Source organism: Pagrus pagrus (genome assembly GCF_965226575.1).
Source record: "Pagrus pagrus genome assembly, chromosome: 17".
In the NCBI taxonomy this organism is placed as follows: Eukaryota; Metazoa; Chordata; class Actinopteri; order Spariformes; family Sparidae; genus Pagrus; species Pagrus pagrus.
This window is the reverse complement of record NC_140201.1, coordinates 27,834,784-27,855,199: the sequence shown is the minus strand read 5'-3', so window position 1 is coordinate 27,855,199 and position 20,416 is coordinate 27,834,784. Positions and strand designations below refer to the sequence as shown.

Here is a 20,416-nt window from a genome sequence, read left to right as displayed (position 1 = left end):
CCTCAAGTTGAGAACAAGATGATTGTGTACAAAATATTTACTTTTAAATTTAAATTTAAAATTAATTAAAATTAAAATCTTAAAGAATCCAAATTTGGCTCTGTTCTCCAGCACACTGGATGATGGGAAACATTAACTTTGCGTGTTTTCATCACAGAACATTTATAGTGTTGGATTTTTAGCCCTTGTGAGACAAAGTCCCCCAATTTTAGAAAACCCAATGTTTTAGACAAGTTAAAATAAAATTCAATGGTGACATCATATATTATGTGGTTGAAAACCTGTCCTCATTTTCAGTCATCTGCATTGCCTGAGAACTAGTAGAAAAGGAGGAAAAACAGTAGATATGAACAACGGCAGAAAACGTACTAACTAAAAGTCTGTATTCATCTCATTGGTGTTTCATTTCAAAGCCAGTGTGTCAGAGAACAGACCTGAGGCAATGACAAAGCATCACTGTTCATTATTGAACTTAGAAAGAGTAGTTTGACAAAATTATCTTAACTCAAATTCCACTTACTTTTTCAGGACTTTCAATCACATCTGATAGTTGTCATCTCCTGATGAAAACCTGCAGTTCTGAGCTGTGCTCAACTCTGAGAGATAAGAAAAAAAAATCCATATCTTAAATATAATAAAAGCTACCAACTGCTACATTATTTTAAATGCCATCTTTGTCCACACTCACTTTCCCTCACCCACACCAGGAGACACGTATTATTCACTACTCCCTGTATAACACACACTCAATAGTTTATTGTCACTGACAGGTTTAGTATTACACAACTGTATTTTTTGCATCCATAAAATGTGATGTATTGCATTGTGGGATTGTTAGCATAAAGTTGTGTACATGCCATGAACACTAATATAAATACAGATGTGTTTTAGGGCAGTATAGCCTCCAGGCATCCATTTTACAAGCTCATCTTTTTACTTCCTGTCAACTCTACAGTTACATTTTCATCCTTAAGTTACTCAATCTGTAACCATTTGCTTTGTACATATTGTTAACAATATTTTCCATTCATTTTTGTATATGCTGTCTGTGTTGTAACATTCTTGATCATCAACTATGATAATCAACTCACTAAAGGTTAGCCAGTCAACTAGCCTAGCTGGCTATTAAAACAAGGAAAAGCACCGTCAACTTTATCTTGACTTGACTAACTTGACTTTCAGAGCAGCTAACGTTAGGTCACTATGGCTCTTTATATTTGGAAGAGCTGCTGAAGAGGTAATAAATAGAATTTGGATATGGAATGTTTGTAATCGCGCTGCTTAGTTTATACTACACACACCAGAACCATGGTATCACATCCTTTCCATGGCAGAAACAGAATGGTTTTGATGAATGTAAAGCTATAGGCCTATGTGACCATAGCCTAACCTGAATCAGGTATTATGAGCGCCTGCAGGAGCTTACACTGAAGAGCCAAAGTCACGACCCAGTGGTACCTTATTTCTGAAAAAACTTTTATGATAGTGAATGGAGAAAGACAAATGCATTTTTGGATCCTCTTTAAATTATGTCATGAATCTCACATATGGTGTTTGTCAATTTAAAAGGTAATCTTCCAAGTCAATAAAGTCTCAGTTTGTTGTAATTAATGTAAAATATAATATAGTTTTATGTTAATGCGCTCAGTGAACTACATCGTCTCACTCGACAGACTTCACCAACACCGACATGGCCGCCGTCTGGGCTCAGAAAAGGTAGTACAAAAGATTAAAATCACAACAAATCTGCTTATTTGACAAATGCAGTTATGTGAAGGGAGAGTTGGTCAGTTCTGTGAGCTGCTTATATACAGGAGCCTTTATAATGACCTACTTTCAGTCTGATACATCATTAGTTTGATGACAAACTGAGACTTTACTGACTTGGAAAGTCAACGTCCCATGAGGGAAACAGGAAGGGGTGGGAGTTCAGCTCTCTCTTGCAAAAATGGGCTTGCATATTTGGATTCACTGAAGTAATATGAGTAGAAGGCGTTAAGCAGGTTGTGCTTGGGGTCTGAGGAAGTCTTGACAGCCGCCCTGCTCTTCAGATGGCTGTGATGTGTGTGGCTGTCCTGTAGGTGGAGGCTGGAGCCTGGTGGACCTGCAGATGGGAGGAGGCTCTTCTTGGGCTTTGTTGTTATAGTAAAGGCTCGATCCTAACCCTCGGTCAGCGTTTTCCATCACCGGTCACGTTTTCTTCTGTCCAGTTTTCACCGGTGCAAAGACAGATGTGCAGAAAACGGAATTTATTTTTTGGCGTTAAAAGAAGAGGAGGGAAGGAAACAATCCACAGAATGTAAGAGGACTGTCTCACATTTCGTACTTCAGTTTGTCCTTTAAGATTGACTAAAAACGCTTCTTCTCTGTTTGACTTTGTCCTGTTGCACAACCAGAAAATGACTCCTGAGCACCATGAAGGTGAAGCCACAGGATCGCTGTGTGAATACTGGACTGTAATGTGTTGTAGTACTGTTAGCAGTAGGTTTGAGCCTGAGCTCAACTTCGACTACCACGTGTTTAGCGTTTAGTGTGTTTGTGTACTGTTCACAGCTGTGAACTGGCTCTCTGCTGGTGCCGCTGTGTTTTATCATTAGTAACACCGTAGCTAATGCTACAGAGGACCCACGCAGTGCCACAACACAACACAGCACAGCACAGCACAACACAACACAACACAACACAACACAGCACAGCACAACACAACACAACACAACACAACACAACACAGCACAACACAGCACAACACAACACAACACAACACAGCACAGCACAGCACAGCACAACACAACACAACACAACACAGCAAGGGATGACATACAGCTAAACAAAGAGAACAAAGCTAAAGCTATGTTGAACCTCTCCCAGTGTATTATAGTGGCAAAGAGTCATCCGTTTCAGATGATACCTGTCGGTATGACTGCGTGTGTCGGGTATAGCAGCAGCATGGGTATGTTTACTGGCACAGGCCTGCTGAGTGGTGACTGGGGGCATGCTCCATGAGCAGCCAGTGAGTGTTTACTGGTGGAACACATCCACCAAGTAAACTGGTGTTGGATACTTGACCTCACATTTCCACAGCTTATTAATTTTTTCCACACAACTGAAGGCTTCCGCATACATTAGCATGACAGTCAGTCAAACATAGACTTCTTTAGAGTGTAGTGCATGGGTCGAACTTGAAAGAGATATACTGTATATGGCCACTGACAAGTCTTTAAGCTGGGGCATCATGATAGCTGAATGCTTTCTTGGTCAAAAGTTTCCACCCACTCATAAAGAACATGTACATCATGGCAGCCTTCAGTTCCACTGATTTCTACAGCTCTGATGTTTCTGTGATGAATGAGTGGAACACAAACTACTTTGTCACAGAAATGAGTTTACTATAGTTCTTCTGAACATGCAACCGAATCTACTGGATCAAAAATATACATACAGTAACTAGAACAATCAATGTGGGTGATTATAGAAAGTTGTGTGATTCCACATTTCTTTGTAGCATGGCCTCTTAACTTCTTCTGAGTGATTCTGATTGATAACAGCTGGTGACCTTCCTGGGCCCATTTTAATAGGGCTTGTTTGATACAGCCATTAGACTCAGCCACAAACACTACAATTGGAAAGTCTAAGGAGCTCAGCATTGATCTGAAAGAGTGCATTATTGATTTGAACAAGTCAGGAAAGTCACTTGGAGCCATTTCAAAGAAGTTACAGGTTCCAGGACCAACTATTCAAACAACTGTTTGTAAGTATAAAGTGCATGGCACAGTTGTGTCACTGACACGATCAGGAAGAAAACACAGACTATCACCTGCTGCTGAGAGAAAACTGGTCAGGATGGTCAAGAGTCAACCAAAAACCACCAAAAAGCAAGTCTGCAATGAATTAGAAGCTGCTGGAAGACAGGTGTCAGTGTCCACAGTCAGGTGTGTTTTACATCAACCTGAGCTGAGAGGCTGCTGTGTTAGAAAGAAGCCCTTGATTCAGACGAGGCACCTTAAAGCTCGACTGAAGTTTGCTGCTGATCACATGGACAAAGAAAAAAACGTCTGGAGGGAAACTCTGTGGTCACATGAAACAAAAACTCAGTTATTTGGCCACAATGAGCAGCAATATGTTTGGAAGAGAGAAGGTGAGGCCTTTAACCCCAAGAACACCATACCTACTGTCAAGCATGGTGCTGGTTGTATTATTCTGTGGGGCTGTTTTGTTGCCAGTGGATCTGCTGCTCTAGAGAAAGTAAATGGAATAATGAAGAAGGGGTATTATCTCCAACTTCTTCAGTAAAACCTAAAAATCATCAGCAGAAGATTGGCTCTTGGGTGCAGTTGGATGTTCCAACAGGACAATGATCCCAAACACACATCAGAAGTGGTAAAGGAATGGATCAATCAGGGTAGAATTGAGGTTTTGGAATGTCCTGACTTGAACCCCATCAAAAACATTTGGACTGTGCTGAAGAAACAAGTCTTGGCCAGGAAGACAACAAATTTAGTTGAACTTCACCAATTCTGTCAAGAGAAAAGGTTAAATATTCAGCCAGAGACGACAATAAGCTTGAGGATGGCTATCAAAAGCAGCTAACTGAGGTGAAAATAGAGAATGTGAAAAGAGACATTTCATCAAAAATTAGAATGTATATTTTTGATCCTGCAGATTTGGTCACATTTTCAGAAGACCTATAATAAATACATTACTGAAGTTTGTGTTCCACTCATTCCGTCACAGAAACATGAGAGCTGTAGAAATCCTTGGAACTGAAGACTGTCATGATGTACATGTTTTTTATGAGTGGGTGTAAACTACTGACCACGACTGCACCTAGCTGCAGCGCCACTTATTTCCTGTCTGCCTCTCATTGATTTTCATGGACATTTTGGGCTAAGCTCACTTGGTGTGAGTAGTTTCTTATTAATGTTCTCTCAAATCCTTGGTTTTTTATTGCTTAAAATGAAACTATCAGAATCAGAATCAGAATTCCTTTATTTGTCCCGCAGATGGGGAAATTTCTTTGTCACAGCAGCCAAAGGACAGTAATTACAATAACAGTAATAAAAAGTAAAAAATAAACAATATAATAAGAAGATAAGAAATAGAATTGACTCGTATATACATAATATTTACAATATGAACAGTGAAATTTTAAACAGTGTGTTATTTTTATTTACAAATAATAATAAATATGGGTATTTAAAAATTGTCCAGTTAGTGCAAACCAAAATGTATATGGGATATGTGTAGAGTTTTTTATGGCATAGTGCACATGTGAGGTCTACTGGGAGCAGTGCTGGTTGAGTCTAACAGCAGCAGGAAGGAAGGACCTGCGATACCTCTCCTTCACACACTTGGGGTGTATCAGCCTGTCACTGAAGGAGCTGACCAGTGCTGTGATAGTGGCCTGCAGCGGGTGGGACTCCTTCACCAGCAGCGATGACAGCTTGTCCATCATCCTGCTCTCTCCCACCACCTGCACTGGGTCAGGAGGGCATCCCAGGATGGAGCTGGCCTTCTTGATAAGTTTATCAAGTGTCTTCCTATCTGCTGCCGAGATGCTGCTGCTCCAGCACACTACACCATAGAAAATGGCTGATGCCACCACAGAGTCATAGAAAGTGGTCAGGAGTGCCCCCTGCACTCCAAAGGACCTGAGCTTCCTCAGCAGATGGAGTCTGCACAGACATCTCACAATTTGAATAACAGTAAAGCAGAACTGCATATGATTTGGGTCCTGGATGGCAAGGTAAGTATATGAGTGTGCAAATGTGTTCACTTTGATCAGGAATGAGCAACTGTTACAGTTATGATATGAAAATGTACCATTAGGAATGCCTATACAAAACTGTCAGCTCTGAAAATAATCTTTCAAATTGAGGAATCCTTTATGAAAGAACGAAATGGGGGAGCACAGAATGCATTGCCCACTTCACTTTTGCTAAAAGTAATTATTGGAGAAATACCTTTTAAATAAAGCCTTCTTACTCAGAGGTAATAACCTTTCTACTGCTTATGATATGCGGCTGCCCACCTGTGTGTTTGTCTGTCTCAGATCCAGTGATGGTCTGCTGTAGAAGGACTATATGGCATCAGTTACGATCTCCACCTCCCCTAACAAGTCCTTCACACTCTGGATGAACATCAGACCCAGGGCTCATCCTGACCTGAAATGTAACTAAGGCCAGACTCATCCCTCGAACCTGCTGTAATGGAAAGTCACAGCCTGCTGTCCCTCACTGTGGCCTTGCTGGGTTTTCTGAGCCCCTGTCTGACAAGACTAACTCCCAGAGTCTCCTTCCCTCTGGGTAAGTCAAGACTTAGGAGTTTAGTAGTCAACTAAACATTTCTGGAGCTTCACAGCAAAACAGAGTTGCAGCATTCTCCTGAACAACTGAAGTAGCTGGAGACTTGTTTTAAAATGTAAAAAACAGCCCAAAAAACATCAAATGACTCCATGCATATAATTTTACATACAAAGTGTGTTTTTTTGTTAGTGTAACAGCTCATTGACTGCAAATTATTTACCACAGCGATATAATCCGAGATGAATTATTCTGGACAGTCTGACATCTGAGCAATGGTGCTGTTTGCAGATCAGCAAACTGCAGCCTGTTTTAATTGGGATGCTTTTTTTTCTTTTGGTGATTGAATGAAATGCGTCATCTCAATGTTAATTGCTGTGAAACAACAGGTAGCCCAGGGAGACCTCTCACCCACTTCAGGAGCCATGAAGTCAGCAACACCACCACCCTGCTGCTCAGTGAGGATGGAGACATGCTGTATGTGGGAGCCAGGGATGCCGTTTTAGCACTGGATGTTGGCCACAGGGACACCATGACACTGAGAAACAAGGTGAGGGAGCCACCACTGATGGTTTTTTACGCATAAACGTGTGTTTACAGCTGTTGGGGAGTACTACTGCATATGTGATAAAATTAATATAAAGTCTTCTGTGGCTCCAGAGGAAGCTGCATGTAATCTTCCCTCCCGTGATGTTACTTGTACCCCTTTTCCACTGTTAAAAACTCCCACTTAAACACTAAAATCTGGCTTTTTTGTGCAATGGGGATGTGTAAACTCTGCATTTACACCTGGGTCAATTGACTCTGCCTACTGCAGAGGATTTTATCACCTGGGCTCGGCTCGGCTTTGATCTAATCGTAAGACCATAAGTGAACACACTAAATTCCGCCACACGAATTGATGATGCGTTATCAACATGCGGTGGTGGCGTGTAAATAAAGCAAGGAATTTGGGATGCAGTCTATTAATGACATTTTATTACTGGACACAGCGTTGGAGGCGGAGCCCCGTTCGTTCCTATGAAAGCTGCTCAGTGGTGTTCTGATGCCAAAAGCTTTACTTCCCGGCTATGAAAATACCTGGATCGCCGACCGAGCTGGCTAACTTCTGGTTTAGCGCCCGGCTAACTTGAATGGGGATAAAATAATTTAATCATGCGGCTCTTCTAGTCTTTCCAAATGTTATTGGACTAAATGGCTCAAATTATGATATGTCATTTCGCAGGGGTTGTGACATTCAAAAGAATTTATCCACCGTTTTACAGACGCTTCCAGAGCATTCATGACATGAAACATGACGTCAGTGACGTACAACTTAACGCTTCAGAAAAAATCACAGACGGGCTGCCTTGCCTGCTGGAAGTGGGGGGGTCAATAGGTGCTTTTTAGCGGGTTGACCTGCGTTCATAAAATCTGTGTAGACCCGCTAATTTTGGTGGAAATGTGGTATTGGTTACCACAGTGTCCAGCAGTGTTTATTAAGAGTGCAATGCAGACCAGTGGACTGCTTTTCAAAACCTGGTGCCTACCTTTGCCACAATGGTACATAGCTACTGAGTGACATCACTGGAGACAGTTTATCAGATTACATGCAGCCTCCTCTGTAGCCACAAAAGGCTTTATACTACTTTTTTCACACATTCAATAGAACTCCCCCAAAGACCTGTAAATACATTTTAATGTGTATAATTGGTGGTTACCCTTTATTTCACTCCCAGAAATTGAATATATAAAATTTGGCTGTCTCTGCAGTATAAAGATGCAAATATTTTAAAAAAATGGTTCTTCATGACCAGAGAAAACAGAGAAAAAGGGCTGTGGTATTCCCTTTTTCTTAAAAGATAGAAGACCTATAACAACCAGAATGCAATGGGCCCCACTGGAACTCTGATGTTGCATGACGTACTCCGAGTTAGGCGGCACTTGTTCTGGTTTGTCCATTTTCAGGACAAAATTGTGGCCTGGTCACGATCAGATCTTGTATTACAGCTCAACGGTACATTAAAACATGTTCCGTAAACATTTGAGGTGAGATAAAGATTGTTTGACAAGTTGAGGTGGGCATGCAAAAAATGCAGAAGTACATTTTGTAGTTTGAACAACAGCCTTAGAGCTGGCAAAGAGACGGGCAAGCTTTTTTTGGCAAATGAGCAAGTAGCTCTTGGTGCAGTCAACATGAAACGAAGTTAAATGTTGCTTATTTGCATTCACTACCCACATTGTACAACTCAGATTCCAAAACATTTTGGGGCACTGTAAAATGTAAATAACCAAAAAGTGATGTTTTTGTCCTTTTTGACATGCTCAGTTGAAAACAGTTAAAAGAGAATGCATTCGATGTTGTACCTCATGAACTTCAATGATTTTTGTGAATATAGGCTTATTCTGAATTCGATGCCGCAACAGGTTTCAAACAAGTTGGGACAGGCGTGACAAAAGATTGAGAAAGATGTTTAACACCTGTTTGGAACATTCCACAGGTAAACGTTCATTAGTAACAGGTGATAGGATCATAGTGGGAATGAAAGGAGCTTCCTTGAAAGGCTCACACACATTATATAAAGGCACGAGCTCAGGAACACTTTCTAAAACTGTTGTCAGTAAACACAGTTCATTTGTAAATGATTGCATTCAGTTTTTATGATATTTCACACACAGCGTCCCAACTTTTTCGGAATCAGAGAGTTGTAGGAGAAGAGAGATTCTGACCCAAAGACAACCATTAGGCTTGTGATACAGTTTCCTTTCACTGTTCAAACCTGAGGATAAAAATATGTTTTATTTGAGTATAAAATTACATAGTAAGTAAGTTATTTAAAGTATTTCAAATACACAAATACAATAAAAACACTGATAGGATGGTGCACAGATAACGTGGGTAGCATCCCTTCAATATTGTTTCATAGATAAATGACTGAAGAAAATCAAGAAGTGCTACATTCTTCTGATATCCCCTTCGACATGCACACACACCTACACACTAGCTACAGCTTTATAATGGAAAATGGAAGGATGTGTGTGTTATGAAGTTGTTCAGCAGCAGTTTGACGTTAAGATGCTGCGCTGATGAATTTGACTCTCTTGTCACTCTGTCTTCTTTCAGCTGGACTGGAGCCCATCAGAGAAAGACCTCGCACAATGTTCCATGAAAGGCAAGAAAATGGTAAGTAATTGATTATGTACAGATGTACAAATACTGTGACCGGTCAAACTGCAGCTCAGGACACCAGCTATACTAGACATGGCTATTAGTAACAGACAGTTACTGTTTACATTTGCTTTAATAAGCGGAAGAAACACAAAGTTTCTGTCAATTGTAGCTGAACTAATTTCAGAGTTTAATGAACAAAGTGTAGGAGCAGAGAGTGTCTCATAATCTTTTGTTTAATGTGAATTGTTAGTGGGAGAAGCACACTAACCAAAGATATCACAATGTGCCTATTGCATGTCTTTGTTGTGTAAATATTAGCATTGAATCCAAAGGTCATGCTGTAGACTCACACCACTGGCTGTACTTTATAGTTTTACTAAATCTGTGTCCTTTTGTGTGTGTTTTTTCTAGGCCGACTGTCCCAATTTCATCCGTGTACTGCAGTTTTTGAACAACACCCACATCTATGCATGTGGAACATTTGCCTTCAGTCCACGCTGCACCTACATCGTAAGTTTGTTCATTTAAAGATCCCTTTCACAAATGTATTAAGGCAAACAAAAAATTCTACTGTGTGCATCAAAAAATGTATAATTGCCACATAAAAATCCTTAAACACTATTTCTTCTCGCTTATTAAAGATTTCAGACTGTATGAATATGCAAATATGTTTTATTTCCCAAGTTTAACTCCTGGACACAAGATGTCTCCTACTTCACCGTGAAGTCCATTCTCAGTGTGTGTGCCCTGGAGGCTTCAAGTTTCCACGTCCACATGCTTGTAGACCGTCCTTTTAATGAGCTCAGAGAAAATGTGGACTTTGTTTTGACTGGAGGGGACTGTAAACGAATCAGCTTATTTAACGTTGGCCGCATGAAGATGCTCACTGTTTTCCACTGGATTTTAACAATTTACATAAAAAAGATCCTGAGATTTTATTTAAAAGCAGTAGATTATGTGTGATTAGATGTGATATAACCATCTTTTCTGTGCAGAATTCAGAGACATTAACAATGAGCCTCAAGCCTGATGAAGGAAGAGGTCGCTGCCCCTATGACCCCTACCAACGCAACACTGCAGTCATCGTAGGTAAGACAAGGATGCCACAGCTGCTATAATAACATGTTAGCTGAAGCAAGAGCACTTTGCTGCTAGTTGGTATGCGGAGGTATTTACTGCTGAATTCCAACATACACCAATCAGCCACAACAGTAAAACCTCTGACAGGTGAAGTGAATAACATTGATGATCCAACTACCATGCAAGGTTCTGATGGGAAATGGGTTTTTGGCATTCATGTAGAAACCACTTGACACGCACCACCACCCTAAACACCACTACAGATCATGTACACACTCTCCTCCAATGGGACCACCATGCGTTGAATTTTGCTCCAGGATGACCCACGGATCCTTGATCAGATTTGGATTTTGGGAATTTTGAGACCAGGTGGACATCTTGAGCTCTTTGTCACATTCATTGGGTCATTCCTGAGCAGTTTTTGCAGTGGCAGGGGCCGCTGCCATCGGGAGGTGCTGTTGCCATGAGGCGGTGTACTTGGTTCACAACAGTGTTTGGATGGGTGGTGTGTGTCAAGTGGCATCCACATAAATGCAAGGACCCAAGGTTTCCCAACAGAAGATTGCATTGTAACGAGATGATCAATGTTATTCACATCAGCTGTCAGTGGTTTGAATGTTGTGGCTGATCAGTGTATAGCACCAATGGCGAGACTGAAAATGGAAGTGGTCTTATTTCAAATCAAGTTGGCATCTTCCACCCACTACTGTACATTACAAATGAAGGTGCACACTATGGAATTTTTTTAGCTGATATTTACCTGCTTCTTTGTTGTAGAACATTGATGGTAATCAAATTGCAATTGTGAATCTTTTGAAATTGTAAAAAAACTTTTTAGGGTTATAAACCCGGCTCTAAAGTATTGTGTTAAATATTCATATGTTCTTCAGATGGAGAGCTTTACACTGGGACAGTGGCAGACTACAGGGGGAACCGGCCAGTCATCTCCCGGCACCTGAGTGAGGGCAGGCGTGTTGACTTGAAGTTGGATGATACATTAGGATGGCTGGAGGGTGAGTCAAAATGAACCATATGGTAGTCATAGCAGTTGTGAATTGAATTTTATTAATGACTTAACATAGTTGGGACACTTTCTTCTGCCTTTAAATGGCAGATACACTGAGCAAACTGGCATCCCCAAAATTTACCATAGTTGTTTAAGAAGTAGACCATTGATGAAGTCAATAGTTATTATGATGTTAATGTTGCTAATTTTGTCGTCCTATTTAATATCCTGAACTAAGCTCACATATTACACACCCACAGTAAATTGAGTACATTCCCCATTTGAAACAACTTTGAAATGTTCCTGCTACCAGAGAAAACACTGTTTCATGCATGGACTCAAAGTGTAACAGGCACAAAGATGGTGAAAAGCTGTAACATAACCCTTTTTTTATTTGTGAAAAAGTAGCCAACCTAATTGGTGCTGTTTTATTATATCAGATTCTGTCAGACATATTTTCACAAACTTACATCTGTTTGCTGTAGATCCAACCTTCATCAGCTCCAGTTTCATTCCCGATGAGGAGAAAATCTACTTCTTCTTCAGCGAAGTGGGCAGAGAGTATGACTTCATTGACAAATTTATTGTCTCTCGTGTTTCTCAGATCTGCATGGTAAGGGTAAAACAATGAGCCTCCTGCAAGAACCACTTGTGGTTGGCACATGAGAAACTCATTTGTGTCATTCTCCAATTTTCTCGTAATTAGATTTTTTTCTCTGATACAAATTTCTCTGATCAAATTCCCATGTGGTCCAGGCCTGTTGTTCAAGTCGTATACAGATAGTCCACAGGGGTATAAGGAGTCATGTAAGATGAGTAGTAGTAACGAGTAACGTAGTAACTGGTAGTGTCTTTGGAAACTTACATGAGGAAAAAAATACCGCAGTTATACCTGGAGAAGTGTCTCCTGTCTGTCCTACTGACTCTTCATCACGTTTCTGCCCGAAAAACAGTGTTCGTCCCTGGCAAAAAACTTTAACTCACTAAGTGTTTGTCTCCTTCCACTAGGGCTGAACGATTTTAGGAAAAGATCTAATTGCGATTTTTCTGGCAGATATTTCGATTTGATTCACGATTTCCTTCAAATCAAGCTTCAGTGCAATATTCACAATGTACAGTAACATTAAAACATTAAATGCTATTACTCTAATGCAAGGATGAAAACTAAAGTCAAAAATTGCTTCCAAATGTATTTATTAGCGGATATTATATATTAGATATTTATATAGTTACACTGGCAAAAGATGCTGTAAGTGTAGTCTGTTTGCTACAGTGGGCCTGAAATCATTTTCACCGGACTTTTTCGTCATGCACTCGTCATGCAAATGTGTTGATGTGTTGATTTTTCAAGTGCTGGTATAAATTGGTTGTGTTCCCGCTAGATGTTGCAACTTTAGTGCGACAGGTTTTGCACAGTACCTGTTTCTGGTGCACGTCTGCAGCCTCAAACCCGAAATACTCCCAAATGACCGACGTGCTGTTTTTCTTGGGGATTAAATCCCCTAACTCCTCTTCTGGTCCAGCTGAAGCCATTTCAGAACACGTTAAGGAGCAGGTTAATACTGATTGGTTAGTGTGACCTGTTCACGAGTAGCATGCCGCTTCTGATTGGTGAGCTTGGCGGGATGGTAGGGAGACGGCATGTATGTGTAAAATAGTTGACGCAACACATCCTGGGTCAGTCAGGAGCGCTGCAAAAACCACAGCTTTGGTGATCACATGATCACGTTGTCTGAAATCGCAATTTCGATCCGAAAACGATAAATCGTTCAGCCCTACCTTCCACTATTGTGTTGTTGTAGTTACTGTCTCATGGTGACGGTCAGCCCTCCTGACCAAGACTTCAGTGAACTTTCCCCCAAAAAACAGCCTCCCTCCCCACGAGTGAGAGTCAGACAGTGTCCTGTTTACTGATGGCGATTATGTAATTATGTAATTTAGAGCTAAAAACGTAACTTTGTCACTTTCCAGGATGCATGATGGGTCAGGATCTCAATCACAACACATTATAACAACATTCATGTGATTATAAACAGTCAGCGGTACATGTTTAGATTAACAGGAGGACACCGGGGGATACATGTTGAAAAAACCACACAGACGTCATCATCATGATGTGTACCGTCATGCCTCTTTTGGAGCCACAGCACCGGCTTGCCGTATGAATTGACACACTGGTGCGGCTTTACGCCGGAGCTGCTTGGTTCTGTGTGAACAAACAAATGCGGAGAATTGGCGAACTGCCGCTGCGGAGATAATGCAGCGTCTCTGTATGAAAAGGGCTAATGTTAATAACTGCACCTACTTCACTGCCCCTCTGTCCCAAGGCGTCCCCCAGGGTCTGGTGCTTGGTCCTCTGCTATTCATCCTCTACATGCTCCCCTTTGATAACATCATACGCCATCATGGTCTCCGTTTCCACATCCGGCTATACATCTCCACCAAAACTATCACCTCTGCAAACTTGCTCCACACTGACCATCACTGAAATTAAATCACCAATGCATGACAACTTCCTTTAGCTGAACTGTGATAAATCAGACATGACCTCCAAAACCACTCACAACGTCCGCCCCACCATCGACATCTCCACTCTGTCTCCATCTCCTCGCATCCGCAAGCTAGGAGTGATTATTGACAGCAATCCTCTATTCAGACAACATATCAGTTAGGTCACCAGAGCTGCCTTCTTCCACCTCAAAAACAAGGCTCATCTCCGCCCATCACTGTCCTTCTCTGCTTAAGAAACTCTGATCCATGCTTTCGTCACATCAGGAATCGACTACTGCAATAGCATTCTTTTTAGCACATCATTCAAAGTCCTAAATAAACTTCAGTACATCCAGATCTCTGCTGCTCTCTCCTCCTCACCCACTCCTCCTCCCACGACATCACCCCTGTCCTCCAGAACCTCTAAACGATATGTATTATTATTATTATTAATATATTGTTGAATTTATAAGAGCAAAGTGTTAGATGGATATATTTTGAAATATAAGTTTAATAATGAAAAGATGAATGCATTAAAGGAGGGGTTAGCCATTACAGTTTGCTTGCTGCAATCACGCCTCCTGTTCAGACTGGCCATAAAGAGAGGGGACACACCTGCTTATTGTAGAAGTCTGGTGTCCAAGGTTGACTGAAATTGCTATGATTTCAAGTGTGAATGTATGATGTTGGGGGTCTCTGTATATCTGTAATTCTAAAGGAAGAAATATACAATAGGATAAAAAGCCCTTATTGTACAGAATGAAAATATAATGCTAGCTGATGAGATGGTGGATGCCTTCATACTGCCTTTTATTCCCCGTGCTACCTGAAATGCTAAGTTAAGTTACGGCACTAACAGGTTGCAGTGCTGTGTTGTGCTTGATGTCCTTCTCCTTGTTCTTCATGTGTCAGAGTGATGTTGGAGGCCAGCGGACCCTGCAGCGCCGCTGGACCACATTTGCTAAAGCTCAGCTGTTGTGCCAGGCAGACAATGAGCTGCCCTACAATGTGATCCAGGACATAGACACCCTCCCACCAGCAGAGGGAGCTCCTGCAGATGACACACTCTTTTATGGCATCTTCACCTCCCAGTGGTCAGTGGTCATTTTCTGAGGGTGGTTTAAGTTTGTGCCTCTCATAATGTTGCATGTGTTTCTTTTTTTCCTTGAAACCCTAAAATGTAAGCTAGACATGTTTTTGATTAGAACAAAAAAATAATGCAGAAGCAAATTAGCATATACATTTCTATTTCTATTTTTTTTTTTTGGTTTAAAGGCCTTTCAGGGGCATGACGAATAAACAACACGAAAATGTGAAATACTCGGCTGCAAATATTTCACATGAAAACTACTCACACTGGCACTGCTGAAAAATCAGCTGCGCCAGCTTGTAGACAGGGCCCCGTGGGTATGGTCCAGTAACCAGTAACATGTATTAACATGTTAACACACCAAATGTAGAAAAAACTAGCTGATCGAGGCAGCGGTACAACAGCAACTCCCATGTCCTGCAAGGTAAAATTACTGTTTTTGTCAAAGTAGTCTGGTTGGTTTTAAGAGAGAAGAGACAGATATGGCTTCCGGTTCCGGTCTAGAGGGGATGGCGACTTAGAAAGAGAGCTCTCGACAAGAATTAATTAAAACTGCCCCAAAGTGAATTAACTAACCAGCGAAGTACACGAAAACAAGGGAGAAGGGGCATAAATGACGTCCAAAAAGAACAGGAGAGGTAAAAAGCCAAATGTCAAACAAGTTGAAGACGATGAGATGCAGCTAACAGAAGAAGCTAACGTTAGCCCTCTTGGGGCTAGCCGGGGCGCCTCACCCACTCCTAGCCATGATGGTGCTGAGACAGAGAACTAGGACGAACCGGTAAGCTTAATGTTGATTCTGGAAGAACTAAGAGGCGTTGGGAAAGAGGTGAAAGAATTTCGGAAAGACACGAAAACACAACTACAGGACATCAGAGGGGAGCTGGACAAAACCAATGCAAGGCTCAACGAAGAGGAAACCAGGGTCGCTTGGCATAAAGATAAGCTCCAAAATACAGATGAGATATTATCCGAGATGATAACAACACAGGAAAAGCTTCAATTAAAACTGACATCGTTGTAGGCCTACTCGAGGCTGGAGACGCTCAGACTATACGGGGTCCCAGAGGGAGCGGAATCGGAATCACAATCTATGATCCATTTTGTGGAGAAGCTACTTCGGGAGAATCTCAACATCCCTTCATCAACAGAACTACAGATCCAGAGGGCGCATAGAGCATTATCATCTCCCCCACCAGACGGCTCCCAGCCCAGATCAATCCTGGTAAAATTCCTGTGCTTCACCGTTAAAGAAGAAGTGCTCAGGCTGGCATGGCAGAAGAAAGGTTCTATGTGGAACAACAACAAGATAAACCTTGACCACGACTATCCTCCGGAGATCATGGCCATGAGGAAGGAGTATGCAGAGGCATGGAGGATCCTGAAAGATAAGAATCTGCGGTTCCGGACCATCTATCCAGCCCGCCTGAAGGTGTTTTATGAAGAAGAGCGAAAACCTACAATACGGTGGAGGAAGCGACAGCGGATCTGGTGAGCCGGGGGCTCCTGGTGAAAGTGATTAAACCACCGGCAACTCTCAGAGAGAAACTACAGAGATGGTTGTCGTGGCGGGAGGCTGGAGGTCGGCGCCCGCAGCAGAACCGAGGAGCTGCAGGATACAAGGAGAGGCTGCAAGTATACAGACGGGAAGAGAACTAATATAATGTTATCTATATGATATGGACGACATAGTGAAATATAATTATTGCCGAGTTAAAATTGATGGGGATTCTCTTTACTGAGGGCGCCATCACAGTGGAAGGCCCCCTTACTCATGGAGTAGATAGGGGTATTCCTTAAAGGACTAAGGGAAGCAGTGGAAGCGATTCACTGCTGGAAGTGTGGTCAGGAGCATTCATGCTTCAGTTATACACCAAATACTTCTGTTTATTCTTTACTTACTTCATATGTTGTTTTTTAAGGGTGGTTGCCTGCTGCTATTGGGGATATGCTGTGCGGTCAGTTAATACAACTACATGCAAAATGAGCCAGTGAAAATTATTTCTTTTAATGTAAATGGAGTCTTGAATGTGATTAAGATGAGTAAGATGTTGTCTAAACTAAAGAAAGAAAAAGCCCAGATTGCCTTACTTCAGGAGACACACATAAGCGGATCACTTGAGGTTGAAAAGAAAGGGTTTTAAATATGTATTTTACTCATCTGTCAAATCTAAACACAAGAGGTGTGTGGCTACACTTATCTCTAGTGCACAAAATTATGAACATATCTCAGAAATCAGTGATGATGAAGGCAGATTTGTCAGGGTAACGGGAAGGATAGAGGGGTCTGAAATCACAATATTAAATGTGTATGCCCCACACGGTAGTGATTGGGTATTCTATAGGAATATTTTTGATTTAATTGTGGACTCTCAGGGCACGGTTATCTGTGGGGGGGGACTTTAATTTTAGGCTCAATCCCAGACTAGACTCCTCCAATCCGGCCAATCAGATTAACCCACTCATAAGAAAAGTTAACTCTTATATGGTAGAAATGGGGATAATAGATGTTTGGAGAGAGTTATACCCATCTATCAGAGACTACACAAACTATTCAGGCTCATTTAAAATTTATGCTAGGCTGGATTACTTTTTTATGTTTAATTTGGATAGATTTAAGATTAGAGAATGTGACTTTAACAAGGGATTTATCTGATCATAGTCCTATCTCTATGTCTCTGCAGGTGGCTAGGAAAAAACGAAACACTCTGTGGAAACTTGATTCACATTAACTCAATGACCCTGCCATAGTATCTAAAATAAAGGAAGACATAAAATAATTTCTAGAAATTAACGACACAGGGGAGGTATCGCCAACTATTCTATGGGATACGCTTAAAGCGGTAATGAGAGGTAAATTAATCTCTACTACTTCTAACCTAAAGAGAGCCAAAGGGCAAAAACTAGCAGATCTACAGACAAATTTAAAGCTGAAACAACAGGAAGATCAAAATAACCCAAACCCCACTGTAAAGCAGGAAATCAGCAAAGTACGGGGTGAAATCAATGATATTTACACACAGGAGGCCCAGAAGAATTTAACTTTCCTGAGGTAGAAATATTATGAGGTAGGAGGGAAATCAGCAAAATACTTGGCGTACAAACTATGTAAACAACAAGAGAACAATACAATGTACAATTGTACAATATACAAAATTAGGAACCCCAAAACTAATATACTGGAAACTAAATTGGAACGGATACAGGAGTGCTTTGAGGTCTTCTTCAGGGATCTATATTCACAACCTAGTGCTTCTGAGGAGGACTGCATAGATGCCTTTCTTGGCTCTCTAGACTTACCATCACTCTCAGACTTTCAAAATGAGAATTTAATAAAACCAATCTCAGTGGAGGAAATTAATGCAGCTATCACCAGACTAAAATTAGGAAAGGCAGTTGGGCCGGACGGGTACAATTCTCAGTGGTATCGCAGCCTAAGGACAGAACTAGTTCCACTATTACTAATGACATTTAACTACATACTACAGGAGGGAGAAATCCCGCTGTCTTGGAGGGAGGCAACGATCTCAGTTATCCCAAAAAGAGGGGAAAGATAGACGAGAATGTGGGAATTATCGACCGATCAGTGTCCTCAACTTAGATTATAAATTGTTTACCTCTATTTTTGCCCGTAGACTGGAGAAGCTGTTGCCTGACCTTATTAATTTAGACCAGACTGGTTTTATTCATCATAGACAAACGACTGATAACATCAGAAGAATATTACACATCTTAAGTCAAATACAAAAGGACAAAACTCAATCAATTATAGGGAGTCTGGATGCTGAGAAAGCTTTCGACTCTGTCAGATGGGCTTTCTTGTACAAGGTGCTGGGGAAGTTTGTTTTTCAGGATAAGTTTATCAGAGTAATTCAGGTGCTATATGATAGACACTCAGCCCGAATCAAGGTCAAGGGTGATCTATCTGAGGCGCAATCTCGCCACTCCTCTTTGATTTATTTATAGAAACACTAGGTCAACTAATAAGTAAAAATCAAAATATTAAGGGTATTGCACGTCAGAGTTGAACATAAGGTAGCAATGTTCGCTGATGTTGTGCTGGTCTGCCTGGGGGAGCCAGAGAGGTCGTTTAGTGAATTGATGTCTACTTTGATTGATTTTGGGAAGTTATCTGGCTACAAAGTCAACATTTCAAAAACTCAGGTGATGACACTTAATTATGCAGCTCCTAATATTTGGGGATACATCTGACTGGGGACCTCTCAGGGCTCTTCTAGGCAAACTATGAGCCAGTATCCTTGAGTATAAAAGCTGATTTACACAGATGGAATCTGGTCCCCTTCTTGAGCCTTAGTTCTAGGATAAGTGCAGTTAAAGGGGAACTACCGTTTTTTACAACCTGGACCTAGCATAAAATAAGATCATTTACTCACCCAGATAACTTTGGTGTCATTTGGAGTCGTTCGGACAAAATTAGATCCAGTGGAGCGCCGCGTATATCCATATAATGCGAGTGATCGGGGCACTGAAGCGCAGCCTCTATATAACGCATTATCTGCCGCAAAACTAGTTCATTTCACCAATATTTTGTTATGATATGCTAGTGCTATTCCCCTCTGAGTCAGGGGTTGGCTGTTATCAACATCCGGTGTCTGTAGGTTGACCTACTAACCTCTGACCTGGAAGATGTCATCTCTGAAAGCCGCGGGCACCCGCGACAGCCGGCTTGTTTACCTGTAGTTTGCTACTGCTAGTTTTTTGCAACATGGCTGAATATTTTTCTGATTCTGAGGTGGTGGACGATGACTTTGTTTATGATGGACGTCCTTACCGTTTTGAGCCAGAGTACACGGATGAGGAGCTCGTTGAAAGGAGGATGCGGAGGCAGAGAGAGGAACAGCTGGCCAAAGAACAACAAACGGCTGCGGCTAGGCTAAACGGCTAGGTCAACCTACAGACCCCGGATGTTGATAACAGGCAACTCAGAGGGGAATAGCACTAGCGTATCATAACAAAATATTGGTGAAATTAACTAGTTTTGCGGCAGATGATGCGTTATATAGAGGCTGCGCTTCAGTGCCCCGATCACTCGCATTATATGGATATAGCGGCGTTACACTGGATCTAATTTCGTCTGAATGACTCCAAATGACACCAAAGTTATCTGGGTGAGTAAATGATCATATTTTATGCTAGAAATAAGGCCTTAAGTTCAATATTATCTGCAAGTCTGCACAGTGGCATTGTGGATATGTGTGTTGCTTGCATATGGAGTGAGGGGATGGTGGAGTGTGTGGAGGGGTGTCATTAAAAAAATCCATATACAATTAAAGCTGCAA

The 20,416-nt window shown here is 41.4% G+C and overlaps 1 protein-coding gene across 3 annotated transcripts in view; it reads left to right on the top strand.

The window, feature by feature from the left end:
• The first annotated feature begins 2,119 nt into the window (after window positions 1-2,119).
• sema4ab (sema domain, immunoglobulin domain (Ig), transmembrane domain (TM) and short cytoplasmic domain, (semaphorin) 4Ab) overlaps window positions 2,120-20,416 on the top strand; it is a 38,424-nt gene continuing 20,127 nt past the window's right edge. Inside the window, exons 1-9 of one of the 3 annotated variants that reach the window (XM_084380026.1) lie at window positions 2,120-2,299; window positions 6,050-6,302; window positions 6,689-6,849; window positions 9,403-9,462; window positions 9,862-9,960; window positions 10,446-10,539; window positions 11,421-11,543; window positions 12,022-12,149; window positions 14,939-15,120. In XM_084380026.1, coding sequence (XP_084236152.1) covers window positions 6,206-6,302; window positions 6,689-6,849; window positions 9,403-9,462; window positions 9,862-9,960; window positions 10,446-10,539; window positions 11,421-11,543; window positions 12,022-12,149; window positions 14,939-15,120 — 944 coding nt within the window. In that variant the 5' untranslated portion in view covers window positions 2,120-2,299; window positions 6,050-6,205. Of the gene's footprint in view, window positions 2,300-3,520; window positions 3,749-5,552; window positions 5,744-6,049; window positions 6,303-6,688; window positions 6,850-9,402; window positions 9,463-9,861; window positions 9,961-10,445; window positions 10,540-11,420; window positions 11,544-12,021; window positions 12,150-14,938; window positions 15,121-20,416 lie in introns of those variants that run through there. The other 2 variants (XM_084380028.1, XM_084380027.1) reach the window with 2 other exon arrangements.